The sequence below is a fragment of the Scyliorhinus canicula genome, chromosome 7 (assembly GCF_902713615.1).
Source record: "Scyliorhinus canicula chromosome 7, sScyCan1.1, whole genome shotgun sequence".
NCBI classification, from domain to species: Eukaryota; Metazoa; Chordata; class Chondrichthyes; order Carcharhiniformes; family Scyliorhinidae; genus Scyliorhinus; species Scyliorhinus canicula.
The window spans coordinates 120,660,016-120,673,718 of record NC_052152.1 but is presented as its reverse complement, the minus strand read 5'-3'; the positions used below and the strand labels follow the sequence as shown (position 1 = coordinate 120,673,718).

General features: G+C 50.2%; 1 protein-coding gene across 2 annotated transcripts in view; it reads right to left on the bottom strand.

Annotated features, from left to right (window-relative positions):
• The window catches only part of LOC119969328 (lysosome membrane protein 2-like), an 86,426-nt gene that overhangs the window by 48,666 nt on the left and 24,057 nt on the right, over positions 1 to 13,703 (bottom strand). For both annotated transcript variants that reach the window (XM_038802825.1, XM_038802824.1), the window contains exons 3-4: positions 11,019 to 11,163; positions 3,423 to 3,623 (exon numbers count right to left, since the gene is read on the bottom strand). In XM_038802825.1, the coding sequence (XP_038658753.1) occupies positions 3,423 to 3,623; positions 11,019 to 11,163 (346 nt within the window). The remainder of the gene's footprint in view (positions 1 to 3,422; positions 3,624 to 11,018; positions 11,164 to 13,703) is intronic.

Sequence of the window (13,703 nt, the reverse complement as noted above, 5' to 3'; positions counted from 1 at the left end):
GTTATAGAATGTGACTGGTTTCGCTGAACCTCGCTATTTATATCTCTCCTCTGTTGCCTGGCATGGAGGGCATTAGCTACGAGGGGAGGTTGGAGAAACTTGGCTTTTTCTCACTGGAGCAACAAAGATTGAGGAGCGACCTGATAGAATTCTACAAGGTTATGAGTGCCATAGGCAGAGCGGATAGTCAGAAGGTTTTTCCCAGGGTGGAAGAGTCAATTACTAGGGGTCATAGGTTTAAGGTACATACATAGGTACATAGATACATAGATGATAGGAGCAGGAGGAGGCCTTTTGGCCCTTCGAGCCTGCTCCGCCATTCATCACAGTCATGGCTGATCATCCAACTCAATACCCTAATCCTGCTTTCTCCCCATAGCCTTTGATCCCATTCTACCCAAGTGCTGCATACAGCCGCCTTTTGAATGTATTCAAAGTTTTAACATCAACTACATCCTGTGGTGATGAATTCCACAGGCGCAACACTCTTTGTGTGAAGAAGTGTCTCCTTATCTCTGCCCGAAATGGTTTACCCTGAATCGTCAGCTGTGACCCCTGGTTCTGGACACACCCATCATTGGTAACATCTTCCCTGCATCTACCCTGTCTAGTCCGTTTAGAATTTTATAAGTCTCTATGAGATCCCCCCTCAATCTTCTGAACTCCAGCGAGAACAATCCCAACCTCGTCAATCTCTCCTCATATGACAGTCCGGCCATCCCTGGAATCAGTCTGGTAAACCTTCGCTGCACTCCCTCAAGAGAAAGAACATCCTTCCTCAGAGAAGAAGATCAAAACTGCACACAATGCTCCAAGTGTGGCCTCACCAAGGCCCTGTACAATTGCAGCAACACATCAGCTTCTATACTCAAAACCTCTCGCAATGAAGACCAACACACCATTAGCCTTCTTTACCGCCTGCTGCACCTTCATGCTTACCTTCAGTGAATGGTGCACAAGGACACCCAGGTCCCGCTGCACAATCCCCTCTCTCAATTTACAACCATTCAGGTAGTAATCTGCCTTCCTGTTTTTGCTTCCGAAATGAATAACCTCACACTTATCCAAATTATACTGCATCTGCCATTGGTTTGCCCACTCGCCCAATCTGTCCAGATCTTGCTGTAGGATTCCTCCATCCTCGTCACAAGGGGCAAGGTTTAAAGAAGTTGTCCGAGGCATGTTTTTTACACAGAGGGTGATGGGTGCCTGGAACTCGCTGCCGGGGGAGATAGTGGAAGCAAACACAATAGTGACTTTTAAGAGGCATCTTGACACATACATGAATAGGATGGGAATCTGGGGCTGGTTTAGCTCACAAGGCTAAATCGCTGGCTTATAAAGCAGACCAAGCAGGCCAGCAGCACGGTTCGATTCCCGTACCAGCCTCCCCGGACAGGCGCCGGAATGTGGCGACTAGGGGCTTTTCACAGTAACTTCATTGAAGCCTACTCGTGACAATAAGCGATTTTCATTTCATTTCATTTCAATAGCGGGATGGTCCCCGGAAGGGTAGGGGGTTTTAGTTCAGACGGGCAGCATGGTTGGTGCAGGCTTGGTGGGCCGAAGGGCCTGTTCCTGTGCTGTAATTTTCTTTGTTCTTTATTGATTGTGATTTAACCTGAGGATCACCACACCTCAGGCGAGGGGCAAGGTTGAGAAGGTGAGGCCCTCATGAATAACCCCGACCGGTACAAGGATTGAACCCGCACTGTACTATAAACACCAGCAAACTATCATCTCAGCTTAGTGGCCTGTTCCTGGATTGAAACATATACATGATTTTCTGACTGTGACCAGATGACCCTCTTTCGGAGGGTCAGTGCAGGCTCATTGGGCTGAACCACCTCCTTTTGCACTGTTGCGATTCTATGATAGAGTGAAAAGAATTGATCACTGTGTCTCAAAAGGGCCACTTCCATATCTTTTATCGTGGCTCCATGGGCTTTCAACGTTTCGTTGGTCTTCTCCATGGCCGCTTGGATGGGGCCAAGGTCTCTTCCATCTATTTCGGGAGTGTTGTGTTATGCTTCTTCACGTAGCATAAGCTGCTTCCTTGATGTACACTCGGACAAAGGAAGGTTCAGACTTGGAGATAGATTCAACACATTATTTGAACCATTAACAATTCTCCTACTTGAGTTCGACTCTCCTGCTGATCTTGCTATAGTAACTCAATCTAACTAACCAGTCTGCTCTAATCCATGCGGTGGGTGTGATGCTTCCCTGATCTGCCCGTCTCTCTGAGTGTTGCCTATGGAAAGAGAAAGAGAATGTGTGCTCTGTCCTTTTATATGGGTAGCCCCCTTGTGGTAGTGTCACCTCTGGGTGTGTCTTGAATGCCAATTGGTCGTGTCCTATCTTACTGACCTATTGGTTGAATGCCTGTGTGTCATGATGTCTCTGGTGCTCCCTCTAGTGTTTATTTAGTCCCAGTGTATTTATATTAACCCCTTGTGTATTTACAGTGTCCTAGTGTATCTACATTAACCCCTTGTGTATTTACATTGATGAATTTCACCACAGGGAGATCCTCCCACACAATTCGTTAGTGTTTAGCAAATTCGTTCGCCAAGGTACTCGAAAGCACCTCGGCCATTAGTGGAGTGGCCGGAGCCCCAGAAGCTGCCATCGCCATTTTATCTGTCAACGAGCTCTGAGAAGCCTCTGATTCCATTGCCGAATTTCTACTGTCTTTCCCCTGATGTTTTGGAGCATTTCACTCATGTAGGTTCCTTATCCCATTAATTATGTGGGGTTCAAAGGAAAATATCCCCTGAAACTGCGAGAAAAGGGCAGAAAGTGCAGTACTCTAGCGGAAGCCACCTCGTGCACGTCCTCCCCTTACATTACACCACCAGAATCCCAGGGGAATGAGGAGTTGAAGCCCAAGATCAGCCATGCTCAGATTGAGAGGTGGACATGGTTCGATGGGCCAAATGGTCTACTCCTGCCCCTATTTCTGGTGTTCTTGTGAAGCAGGTTGAGCAAAGCCTTAGGTCATTGGTCATTCTTAAATGTGCTGGATGAATGGTAATTATTGAGAAAAATTACAATCAAAAGTAATTGTCAAAATGAAACTCAAATAGGAACAGTTAGTGTTTGGTCATTTAGCATCATTGAGGCCTACAGCACAGAAAAGGCTCTTCGGCCCATCATGTTTGCGCCAGTCAAAAACAACCACCGCAGTATTCTAATCCCCTTTTCCAGGACTGGGCCCATTGTCTGTATGCCTTAGCACCGCAAATGGCCATCTAAATACTTCTTAAATTTTTGAGGACCTTTGCCTCCACCACCCTTTCAGGCAGTGAGTTCTAGACTCTGTAAAAGATGGATTTTATTCAAAAGGTAACATGCAGAAACATCATTCTGTGGGGAGGGGGATGCTGTTTGGACCCCATTCCAATGCACAGGTTACTCACTTGATAAAAAAATCCGAATTGACTACTTGGGAAAATGCTTGGCAACAGTTGGTGACCGACTTTCAGCACAGGATCCTCATAACCCCACAGCCAGTCATTCACACTGCGGGTCTGGAACAGCGTGTTTCTCTTCAAGGAAAATAACGTTGATGCAATGACTTTCTTGGCCATCCCACTGTGCTTGAGCATTTGCAGCAGAGTCTGGGAAAGGAAATTAAATGAGAAATATCAGTCTCCTTCTCACAAACAAAGCCTTGCCAAAGCTAATGCACGTTGAAACCCCCATTAGAAACCAACAATCACAAGGGTCAGAAAAATAAAGTATTTAAAAATTGATTTAAAAAAACATGCAGTAGTTTTAATGTCACCTTATCGAATGGTAAAGCGAGTGTTAATTCAGCCAGGATTTATCACAGTGAATAAACCACAGACTGAGTAATGGGTAGAAAGCAGTGTCAAAACAATGTTACACAGTCCATTACTGGGTAATCCCAATACTCAAAAACTAACCTTGCCAACCAATCCATTAAATAAGGATTGCATTTACTAATTGAAGCCTTTATATTACATAGATTACATAGAATTTACAGTGCAGAAGGAGGCCATTCAGCCCATCGAGTCTGCACCGGCTCTTGGAAAGAGCACCCTACCCAAGCCCATACCTCCACCCTACCCAATAACCCTAAGGGCAATTTAGCATGGCCAATCCACCTAACCTGCACATCTTTGGACTGTGGGAGGAAACCGGAGCACCCGGAGGAAACCCGCGCAGACACGGGGAGAACGTGCAGACTCCACACAGACAGTGGCCCAAGCCAGGATTCGAACCTGGGACCCTGGAGCATTTGTGCTATCTACAATGCTACCATGCTGCCCTTATAAAGTTAAAATACTAAATGCACCGCTCTCCCCTGCCCCCACCCCACCCCACCCCCACCGGAAAACAGTGCGACCCAAATGAAACAGTAATGACACAAATAAGTCGAAGACAATAAGAGAAAATAAAAGTGCTTGGTCCACTTCTCAGTGGTGCAGGGATCTGGGTGCTGAAAGCTGATAGTCTCCCACTAATGGCTAATAGAGAGGGGTCTTTCTGTCAATAATGGTTGTGTGAGGCCTAAGAGTCTAGAACAAGGTGCCATCGTCTCAGGGTAAGGGGCATTTAGGACTGAGTTGAGGCACAATGCCTTCACTCTGAGGGTAGTGAATCTTTAAAATTCTCTCCCAAGAGAGCTGTGGAAGCTCAGTCAGAGTCTATTCAAGAATAAGATTGATAGATTTTTAAACAATCAGGGAACCGAGGGGCAGGGTGGATAACCTTTTTTTTAATAAACATTTTATTGAGGTATCTTTTGGTATTATAACAACAACACAATAACAGCCTCCCGTAACAGCCTCCCCGAACAGGCGCCGGAATGTGGCAACAAGGGGCTTTTCACAGTAACTTAATTTGAAGCCTACTCGTGACAATAAGCGATTTTCATTTCATTTCATAAATAATGGGGGCGATTCTCCGCTCCCCAAGCAGCGTGGGAGAATCACGGGAGGACCCCCCGACAATTTTCACGCCCCCCTCGCGCCCCCGCGATCCCCCCCCCCCCTCGGCTCGGAAGAATTGCAGGCCGCCGTTTTTCACGATCCGACCCCGATGAGCCGACCCTGCCGTTCGCGACCTTTTTACGACGGCGGCAACCACACCTGGTCGCTGCCGTCGTGAAACGGGTGAGATATGACCGTTTGGGGCTTGTGGGGGGAGTACAGGGGAAAGAGCACCACGGCTGTGCTCGGGAGGGGACAGGACCGCGATCGGTGCCCACCGATCGTCGGGCCGGCGTCCAAATCATACGCACTATTTCCCCTCCGCCGCCCAGCAAGGTCAAGCCGCCACGTCTTGCGGGGCAGCTGAGGGGAAAGACGGCCACCGCGCATGCGCAGGTTCGTGCCGTCAGCGTCATGACATCAGCCGCGCATGCGCGGGTTGGAACTGGCCAACCTGCGCATGCGTGGCTGACGTCTAATAGGCTCCACCGTCGCATCATTCTCGGCACGCCGCTTTGACGCGAGCGTCTAGGCCGCGCATCCGAGAAGAACGGAGCTCCGCTCCTAGTCCCCCGGGTGGGGGTGAATTAGGTGCGGGGAGCGGGCTCCGAGGCCGTCGTGAAAGTCAGTCGATTTCACGACGGTCTTCGGAGAACCGCGCCCAATATACATTGCTGTTACAAGGTGGCATAACTATAAGATTCAGGGTGGGAGATATAGGAGAGATGTCCGAGGTAGGTTCTTTACTCAGAGAGTGGTTAGGGTGTGGAATATGCTGCCTGCTGTGATAGTGGAGTCGGACACTTTAGGAACTTTCAAGCGGTTATTGGACATGACCTTCCCTGCACAAAACCATGCTGCCTATCACTGATAAGTCTATTTTCTTCCAAATTTGAATAGATCCTGTCCCTCAGTATCTTCTCCAACATATTGCCTACCACTGACGTCAAGCTCACAGGTCTATAATTCCCTGGATTATCCCTGCTACCCTTCTTAAACAAAGGGACAACATTAGCAATTCTCCAGTCATCCGGGACCTCTCCCGTGCTCAAGGCTGCTGCAAAGATATCTGTTAAGGCCCCAGCTATTTCGTCCCTTGCTTCCCTCAGAAACCTGGGATAGATCCCATCCGGTCCTGGGGACTTGTCTACTTTAATGCCTTTTAGAATACCCAAAACCGCCCCCTTCCTTATGCCGACATGACCTAGGGTATTTAAACATCCATCCCTAGCCTCAACATCCATCATGTCCCTCTCCTTGGTGAATACCAATGCAAAGTACTCATTAAGAATCTCACTCATTTCCTCTGACTCCACGCATAAATTCCCTCTTTTGTGTTTGAGTGGGCCAATCCTTTCTCTAGTTACCTTCTTGCTCCTTATATATGAATAAAAGGCTTTGGGATTTTCCGTAAACCTGTTAGCCAAAGATATTTCATGACCCCTTTTAGCCCTCTTTATTGCGCGTTTGAGATTTGTCCTACTTTCCCGATATTCCTCCAAAGCTTCATCAGTTTTGAGTCGCCTCGATCTTATGTATGCTTCCTTTTTCAGCTTAGCTAGTCTCACAATTCCACCCGTCATCCATGGTTCCCTAATCTTGCCAGAGAAATTGAATTTTCCCGGTGCGGTGGAGCAGGAGAATGGAGCCATTAAAAACCAGAATTCAAAATGGTTTCTAATTTTCTGTTACTGAGCAGGAATTGAAAGTGAAGCACAAAGTTAAGCTGAGAAACCCCAGGCTATAAGACAGCTTTTAGTAAACTTTTGGAGTTAGTCCAAAGAAAGTGGATCACCTTCAAGAACCTAATAAGGAGCTAAAGACTTCCTGGCTGGTAGTGGGGGGGGGGGGGGGGGGGGGGGGGGGGGATATTGTCAGAAAGGGCAGTGTGATGCGAGCATCAATTCACACAAGACGATTAGCAGAAGTGATTTTAAGCAGTGTTTTAAGCAGCTAGGTCTGTGCCTGCCTGCGACTGCTCTGTACTGAGTGCCGCCGACAGGCTTGCAGGTTTATATACCACCCCCGAGGGGCGGAGCCTCAGGCGGAGCCCACAAGGGCATCAACATAATACAACACAGTACAGTGGTGAAATGTAATAGCATACATAGAACATAGAACAGTACAGCACAGAACAGGCCCTTCGGCCTTCGATGTTGGGCTCGTTGACTCCGTGAGGGTGTCATCTGGAGCTTCATCACTGTAGGTCTGTGATGGGGGGAGGGGGGGGTGTAGGCCATGTTGGGGCGGGGGCGGTGTTCAATGTAGGGTGGGGGCGGTGGGTGATGATCGCAGGGGAACCGGCAAGTGCCAGATCCCGGAGGGAGACTGTCGACCATCGTGGTGCGCCACGTAGGCATACTGAGGGTTGGCGTGTAGGAGCTGGACCTTCTCGACCAGGGGGTCAGACTTATGGCTCCTCATGTGCTTCTGGAGGAGGACAGGCTCCGGTGTTGTCAGCCAGTATAGAAGCGAGACCCCAGAGGTGGATTTCCTGGGGAAGACAAATCGACGGTCATGAGGGGTCTCGTTCGTGGCTGTGCAGAGGAGCGACCAAATGGAGTGGAGCGCGCCGGGGAGGACCCCCTGCCAGCGGGAAACTGGGAGACTTCTAGACTGTAGGTCCAGAAGGACTGCCTTCCATACCGTCGCGTTCTCCCTCTCCACCTGTCCGTTTCCCCGGGGGTTGTAGCTGGTAGTCTTGCTCGAGGCAATGCCCTTACCGAGCAGGTACTGACACAGCTCGTCGCTCATAAATGAGGAGCCCCGGTCACTGTGGACGTAAGTGGGGAAACCGAACAGGATGAAGATGCTATGCAGGGCCTTAATGACAGTGGCCACGGTCATGTCGGGGCAGGGGACGGCAAAAAGGAAACAGGAGTACTCATCAACGATGTTAAGAAAATACACGTTGCGGTCAGTGGAGGGGCCCTTTGCAATCGACGCTGAGGCGCTCAAAGGGGCGGGATGCCTTCACCAGGTGGGCCTTGTCTGGTCGATAGAAGTGCGGCTTGCACTCCGCGCAGACTTGGGAGTCCCTGGTCATGGCACTGACCTCCACGGTGGAGTAGGGCAGGTTGCGGGCTTTGATGAAGTGGAGAAGCCGGGTGACCCTGCCCGAAGTCAGTCATCTTGTGCGCTGGTGCATGTGCCGCGGGACAGGGAATCTGGGGGCTCATTAAGCTTCCCCAGACGATACACAATATCGTGATTATAGGTGGAGAGTTCGATTCTCCACCTCAAGATTTCATCATTCTTGATCTTGCCCCGCTGTGTGTTGTAGAACATAAAGGCTACCGACTGTTGGTCGGTGACGAGGGTGAACCTCCTACCAGCCAGGTAGTGCCTCCAATGCCACACAGCTTCCATAATGGCTTGAGCTTCCTTTTCGACCGAGGAGTGTCGAATCTCAGAGGCGTTGATGGTACGGGGGAGAAAAAGTCCACGGGCCTGCCTGCCTGGTTAAAGGTAGCGGCCGGAGCAACATCTGACGCGTCGCTCTCCACCTGGAAGGGGATGGACTCGTCCACCGCATACATCGCGGCCTTGGTAATGTCTGCCTTGATGCGGCTGAAGGCCAGGCAGGCCTCAGTCGTCAGGGGGAAGATGGTGGCTTTGATAAGTGGGCGGGCTTTGTCTGCATAGTTGGGGACCCACTGGGCATAATATGAAAAGAACCCAGGCATATTTCAGGGCCTTGGGGCAGTGGGGGAGGGGGAGTTGCAGGAGGGGGCGCATGCGGTCGGGGTCGGGCCCTAGGACTCCATTTTCCACGACATAGCCGAGGATGGCTAGTCGGGTTGTGCAGAAAATACATTTCTCCTTGTTGTAGGTGAGACTGAGGGCTTGGGCGGTTTGGAGGAACTTCTGAAGGTTAGCGTCATGGACCTGCTGATCATGGCTGCAGGTGGTGACGTTATCCAAGTACGGGAACGTGGCCCGCAGCCCGTACTGGTCCACCATTCGGTCCATCGTTCTTTGGAAGACCGAGACCCCATTGGTGACGCCGAAGGGAAGCCGGAGGAAGTGGAAGAGGCGGCTGTCTGCCTCAAAGGCCGTGTAGTGGCGGTCTTCCGGGCGGATTGGAAGCCGGTGGTATGCGGACTTCAGATCTACCGTGGAGAAAACCCGGTAGTGTGCGATCTGATTCACCATGTCCGCTATACGGGGAAGGGGATATGCATCGAGGTGCGTGTACCGATTTACGGTTTGGCTGTAGTCTACAACCATCCGGTTCTTTTCCCCGGTCTTGACGACCACCACCTGAGCTCTCCAGGGGCTATTGCTGGCCTCGATGATCCCCTCCCCCAACAGTCGCTGGACCTTGGACTTGATAAAAGTCCTGTCCTGGGCACTATACTGCCTGCTTCTGGAAGCAACGGGTTTACAGTCGTAGGTGAGGTTCGCGAAGAGCGAGGGAGGGGTGACCTTAAGAGTCGCGAGGCTACATACGGTGAGAGGGGGTAGGGGCCCGCCGAACTTCAGGGTCAGGCTCCTGAGGTTGCACTGGAAATCCAGTCCTAACAAGAGAGGAGCAAAAAGATGGGGAAGGACATACAGTTTAAAATTGGCATACTCGGCACCCTGTATCGCGAGGTTCGCGACACAGTACCCCCAGATCTGCACTGAATGCGATCCGGAAGTGAGGGAGCTTGTTTGGAATGCGGGAGAAATCTGGAGAGAACAGCGCCTTACCGTGTCCGGATGTATGAAGCTCTCCATGCTCCCAGGGTCAAACAGACAGGGCGTTTTGTGCCCATTCACAGTCATCATTGAGTTCTTGAGGTGCTTGGGCCGTGAATGGTCGAGAGTGACAGTGCCCAGTTGCGGGTAGCCGGCGTGGTTGGTGGCAGCGGCCAAGGTGGCGGCCCCCATCGGTCGCACATGTCGGGCGTCATGGAAGATGGCGACCAAGAAGGCGGCCCCCGTCGGTCGCACGTGTCGGGTAGAGTTAAAGATGGCTGCCCCCACGGACAGCACGAGGCTGATGACGCATCCGAAGGGGGCGGGTACCGGCAGCCACGCTGCGGGGTCTGCGGGCCTGTGAGTCGGGCCTGCGATTTAGGAGCTTTGGGTCGGGCCAAGCAGACTTTGGCAAAATGTCTTTTCTTGCGCAGTCGCTGCAGGTCACATTCCGAGCCGGGCAACGCTGCCTGAGGAGCTGGTTCTGACTGCAGAAATAGCAGGGCGGCCCCCCGGGTTGCGCGGGCAGTCGGGCGGCACAGGCTTGGGGTGATGGTCGCGGCTCCGATGCCCACGAGGGTATCGCGTGGTCGGAGGGGAAAGCATTGAGGCTCTGAAGGCTACCTCTAACAAGGTGGATAGTTTTACCGTCTCTTCTCGGTCGAGGGCGCCCTTTTCGAGCAAGCGCTGTCTGACATAGTTGGACCGGACTCCAGCCACATGTGACTCGGATGGCGAGTGCCATGTGCTGCGAGGCCGTGACGTCCTTGTAATTGCAGTTTCGAGTGAGTACCCTCAGGTAGCGTAGATATTCCTCCAGCGATTCCCCGGGGCGTTGACGAGTGGTGAGGAGATGCCGCGCGAACACTTCGTTTACCGGGCTCATGTAATGTCTCTTCCGGATTGCGACCGCGTCTGCGTACGTGGTCGCGTCTTCGATTAGTATGGAGATTCTGTGGCTCACCCGGGCATGGAGGAGACTCAGCTTCTGTGCCTCGGTGACGGCAGGTGAGGAGGAGGCGACGAGGTAGGCCTCAAAGTAACGGAGCCACAGGCAGAGCCCACAAGGGCATCAACATAACATAACACAGTACAGTGGTGAATTGTAATAGCAATACATTCACTACACAGTGAAGATTTTAGCCTTCAGCATACATGATTGTGTTTTACTGTGCTTTTCAATGTAATGTATAAGTAATTCCTAAGACTGTGTCGTTAACAGTGTTTGTTTTACTTAATTCTTGTATCACAAGATTCACCTGATTTAAGCTGCAGAATCTGGTGATTTAGTTCTTTCAGTAAATACCTGGATATTGTTTCTTTTTTAAAAACCATAACTCTACTGGGATTAAAATGATTACTACTATTACTTACAACAAATGGAATGTTGATTGTCGTTACGAGGTCATTTCTCGGGTCACCTGCTGACATTGTTGGTTCAAATATGAAGCTTCTGTGAGTAGTAGCTGATACAGTAGCGTTGTTGTAAAATGACACTTTGCCTCTGTATCTGAGCTTCCTGTTTGAAATGAGATTGATTGGGGGCCATTAGGTAACACTCCCTAGTATTCATCATGGTGGAGATTTAAACATTTGGACATGAGAAAATAAGAAGCAAATATGAAATAATTTTAAACTAAAGGAAGCAGCAGGATTTAAGACCGCACAGTGTGATTCTAGAGGGACTCTGCTTTGTATCTACAATTCCTGACGTCAGGGCTCCCCAACCTGTGGGTCACGAACCCCAGTGGGGTCATGAGACCAGATTTTAGTGTTGTGAGTTCTGAGTCAGCAATGGCTGTCTTGACTGAGTGTTAACAGCTGCAAGGTCCCTTTAAATCTCGCAAGCAATTTTATTGTTGCGAGCAGCCTAGTGGACAGAATTCTGAGGCATGACAGTTGCTGAAAGAACTCCTGTGAGAGTGTCATTGTAACCCTGCAGTTTAAACAGCTCCACCACGTTTAACCACACTATCCCCCCCCCCAACCTTCCTTCAGCAGATGAAGCCCCCTCTTCTCCGCTCAACAAATCTTGACACTGGTGCTCCCAACACCACCCCCCACAGCAATTCTTACTCTGGGGTTATGCAAATTCTGGGGCATTAATATCATTAAATCAGACAATCCCTACAGTGAAGAAGGAGGCCATTCGGCACATCAAGCTTGCAAAGACTCTCCAAAGGAGCATGATACCTAGACCCAACACCCACCACCCACCCTCCCCGCAACCCCATAACCAAACCTGCACATCATTGTGGAACAAACAATGTTTTTCCTACTGCAAGTGAGTAACTACTTTTTAGAGAATGCGTTTAAAGGAGAAAGGAATTGAAGGGTTTGTTGATAGGGTTAAATGAAGCGAGGAGGAGGGTTTTGTAGAGCATAAACACAGACCTGTTGGACTAGAAAGTCCAGTTTCTGAGCTGCAACATTATTTATTTCCAAGTGATTATAATTCTGCTACACTGACACCAGTGGGATAAATTCACTTTTGATGGGGTGCCAATCTCAACTGTGACAATATGTACAGTGATGTGGAGATGCCGGCGTTGGACTGGGGTGAGCACAGTAAGAAGTCTTACAACACCAGGTTAAAGTCCTTCAGGAGCCGTGCTCCGAAAGCTCGTGTTTGAAACAAACCTGTTGGACTTTAACCTGGTGTTGTAAGACTTCTTAATATGTACAGTAGACATTCTTCTTAACAAAGAAGGATCCCAGGATACAATGAAGTTACCTAATTTGAACATATAAACTTATGAAATAGGGGAAGAAGTGGGTCATTTGGCCCCGAGGGCCTGCTCTGCCATTCATTAAGATCATGGTTCAACTGTATGCGTTGAGTGGGAACTGCCGCAAACTTACCAGCGCTCGACCCAACGAGGCCGGCAACGCTATTTAATGTTAATTGGTCTACTTAACGAGGCTTCACGGGCTTCTCGCCACAAATGAAGACTCGCCAACCATTCCCCTGCACTATGCTCGCCAGGCCCCCGTTAACAAGCAGTTGCACAGCCAGTTCCCCTCAGCTTGCAAACATCACGTCGAGACGACCGGTCCAAGGTTTGGTGACTCAGACCTGGGGTGGCTCCTGGATGCAGTCAAGGCCAGGAGGGATGTCCTGTTCCCCTTAGGGTCCTGGAGGGTAAACCACAGGACAGCCAGGCCGCCTAAAATGAACTGACTGTGGCCGTCAGGTCGTACAGCGTGACCTGGATGACCGGCCTCCAGTGCCGCACTACCACCACTTCCCCTTTCTGTGATAATAGAGCTGCTCACAATAACTCCAGATGTGGTCTATCCGTGACTCTATATAACCACTAACAGATCTGTCCAGTTTTTTGTGGTCAGTTTCTGTCTCATCCCATTGAAGTCGACATTGCCTAAATCTTAGGGCAGGATTTGAGGCCTGTTTGGACACTGCCTCAAAAGTCACAATCCTGCACTGAGTGAGGAACTATTACCTGGCAGTCGAGAAAATGCTGGAAAATCTCAGCAGGCCTGGCAGCATCTCTAGGGAGAGAAAAGAGCGAACGTTTCGAGTTTTTGAGCTTTGACAAAGGGACATCTGGACTCAAAACGTTAGGACGTTCATCCAGCAGAGGGCAGCAGAGCAAAGCTACTGATTAGCTGTTCTGGGGGAATTTGCATACGTGCAGTGCGGTCAGCCTAAGTTGAAGGTGAACCGGCGAAGGAGACCCAAGGAGTTTGAGTGAAAGCAAGCATCCAGCAGAGGGCAGCAGAGCAAAGCTACTGATTAGCTGTTCTGGGGGAATTTGCATACGTGCAGTGCGGTCAGCCTAAGTTGAAGGTGAACCGGCGAAGGAGACCCAAGGAGTTTGAGTGAAAGCAAGCATCCAGCAGAGGGCAGCAGAGCAAAGCTACTGATCAGCTGTTCTGGGGGAATTTGCATACGTGCAGTGCGGTCAGCCTAAGTTGAAGGTGAACCGGCGAAGGAGACCCAAGGAGTTTGAGTGAAAGCAAGCATCCAGCAGAGGGCAGCAGAGCAAAGCTACTGATCAGCTGTTCTGGGGGAATTTGCATACGTGCAGTGCGGTCAGC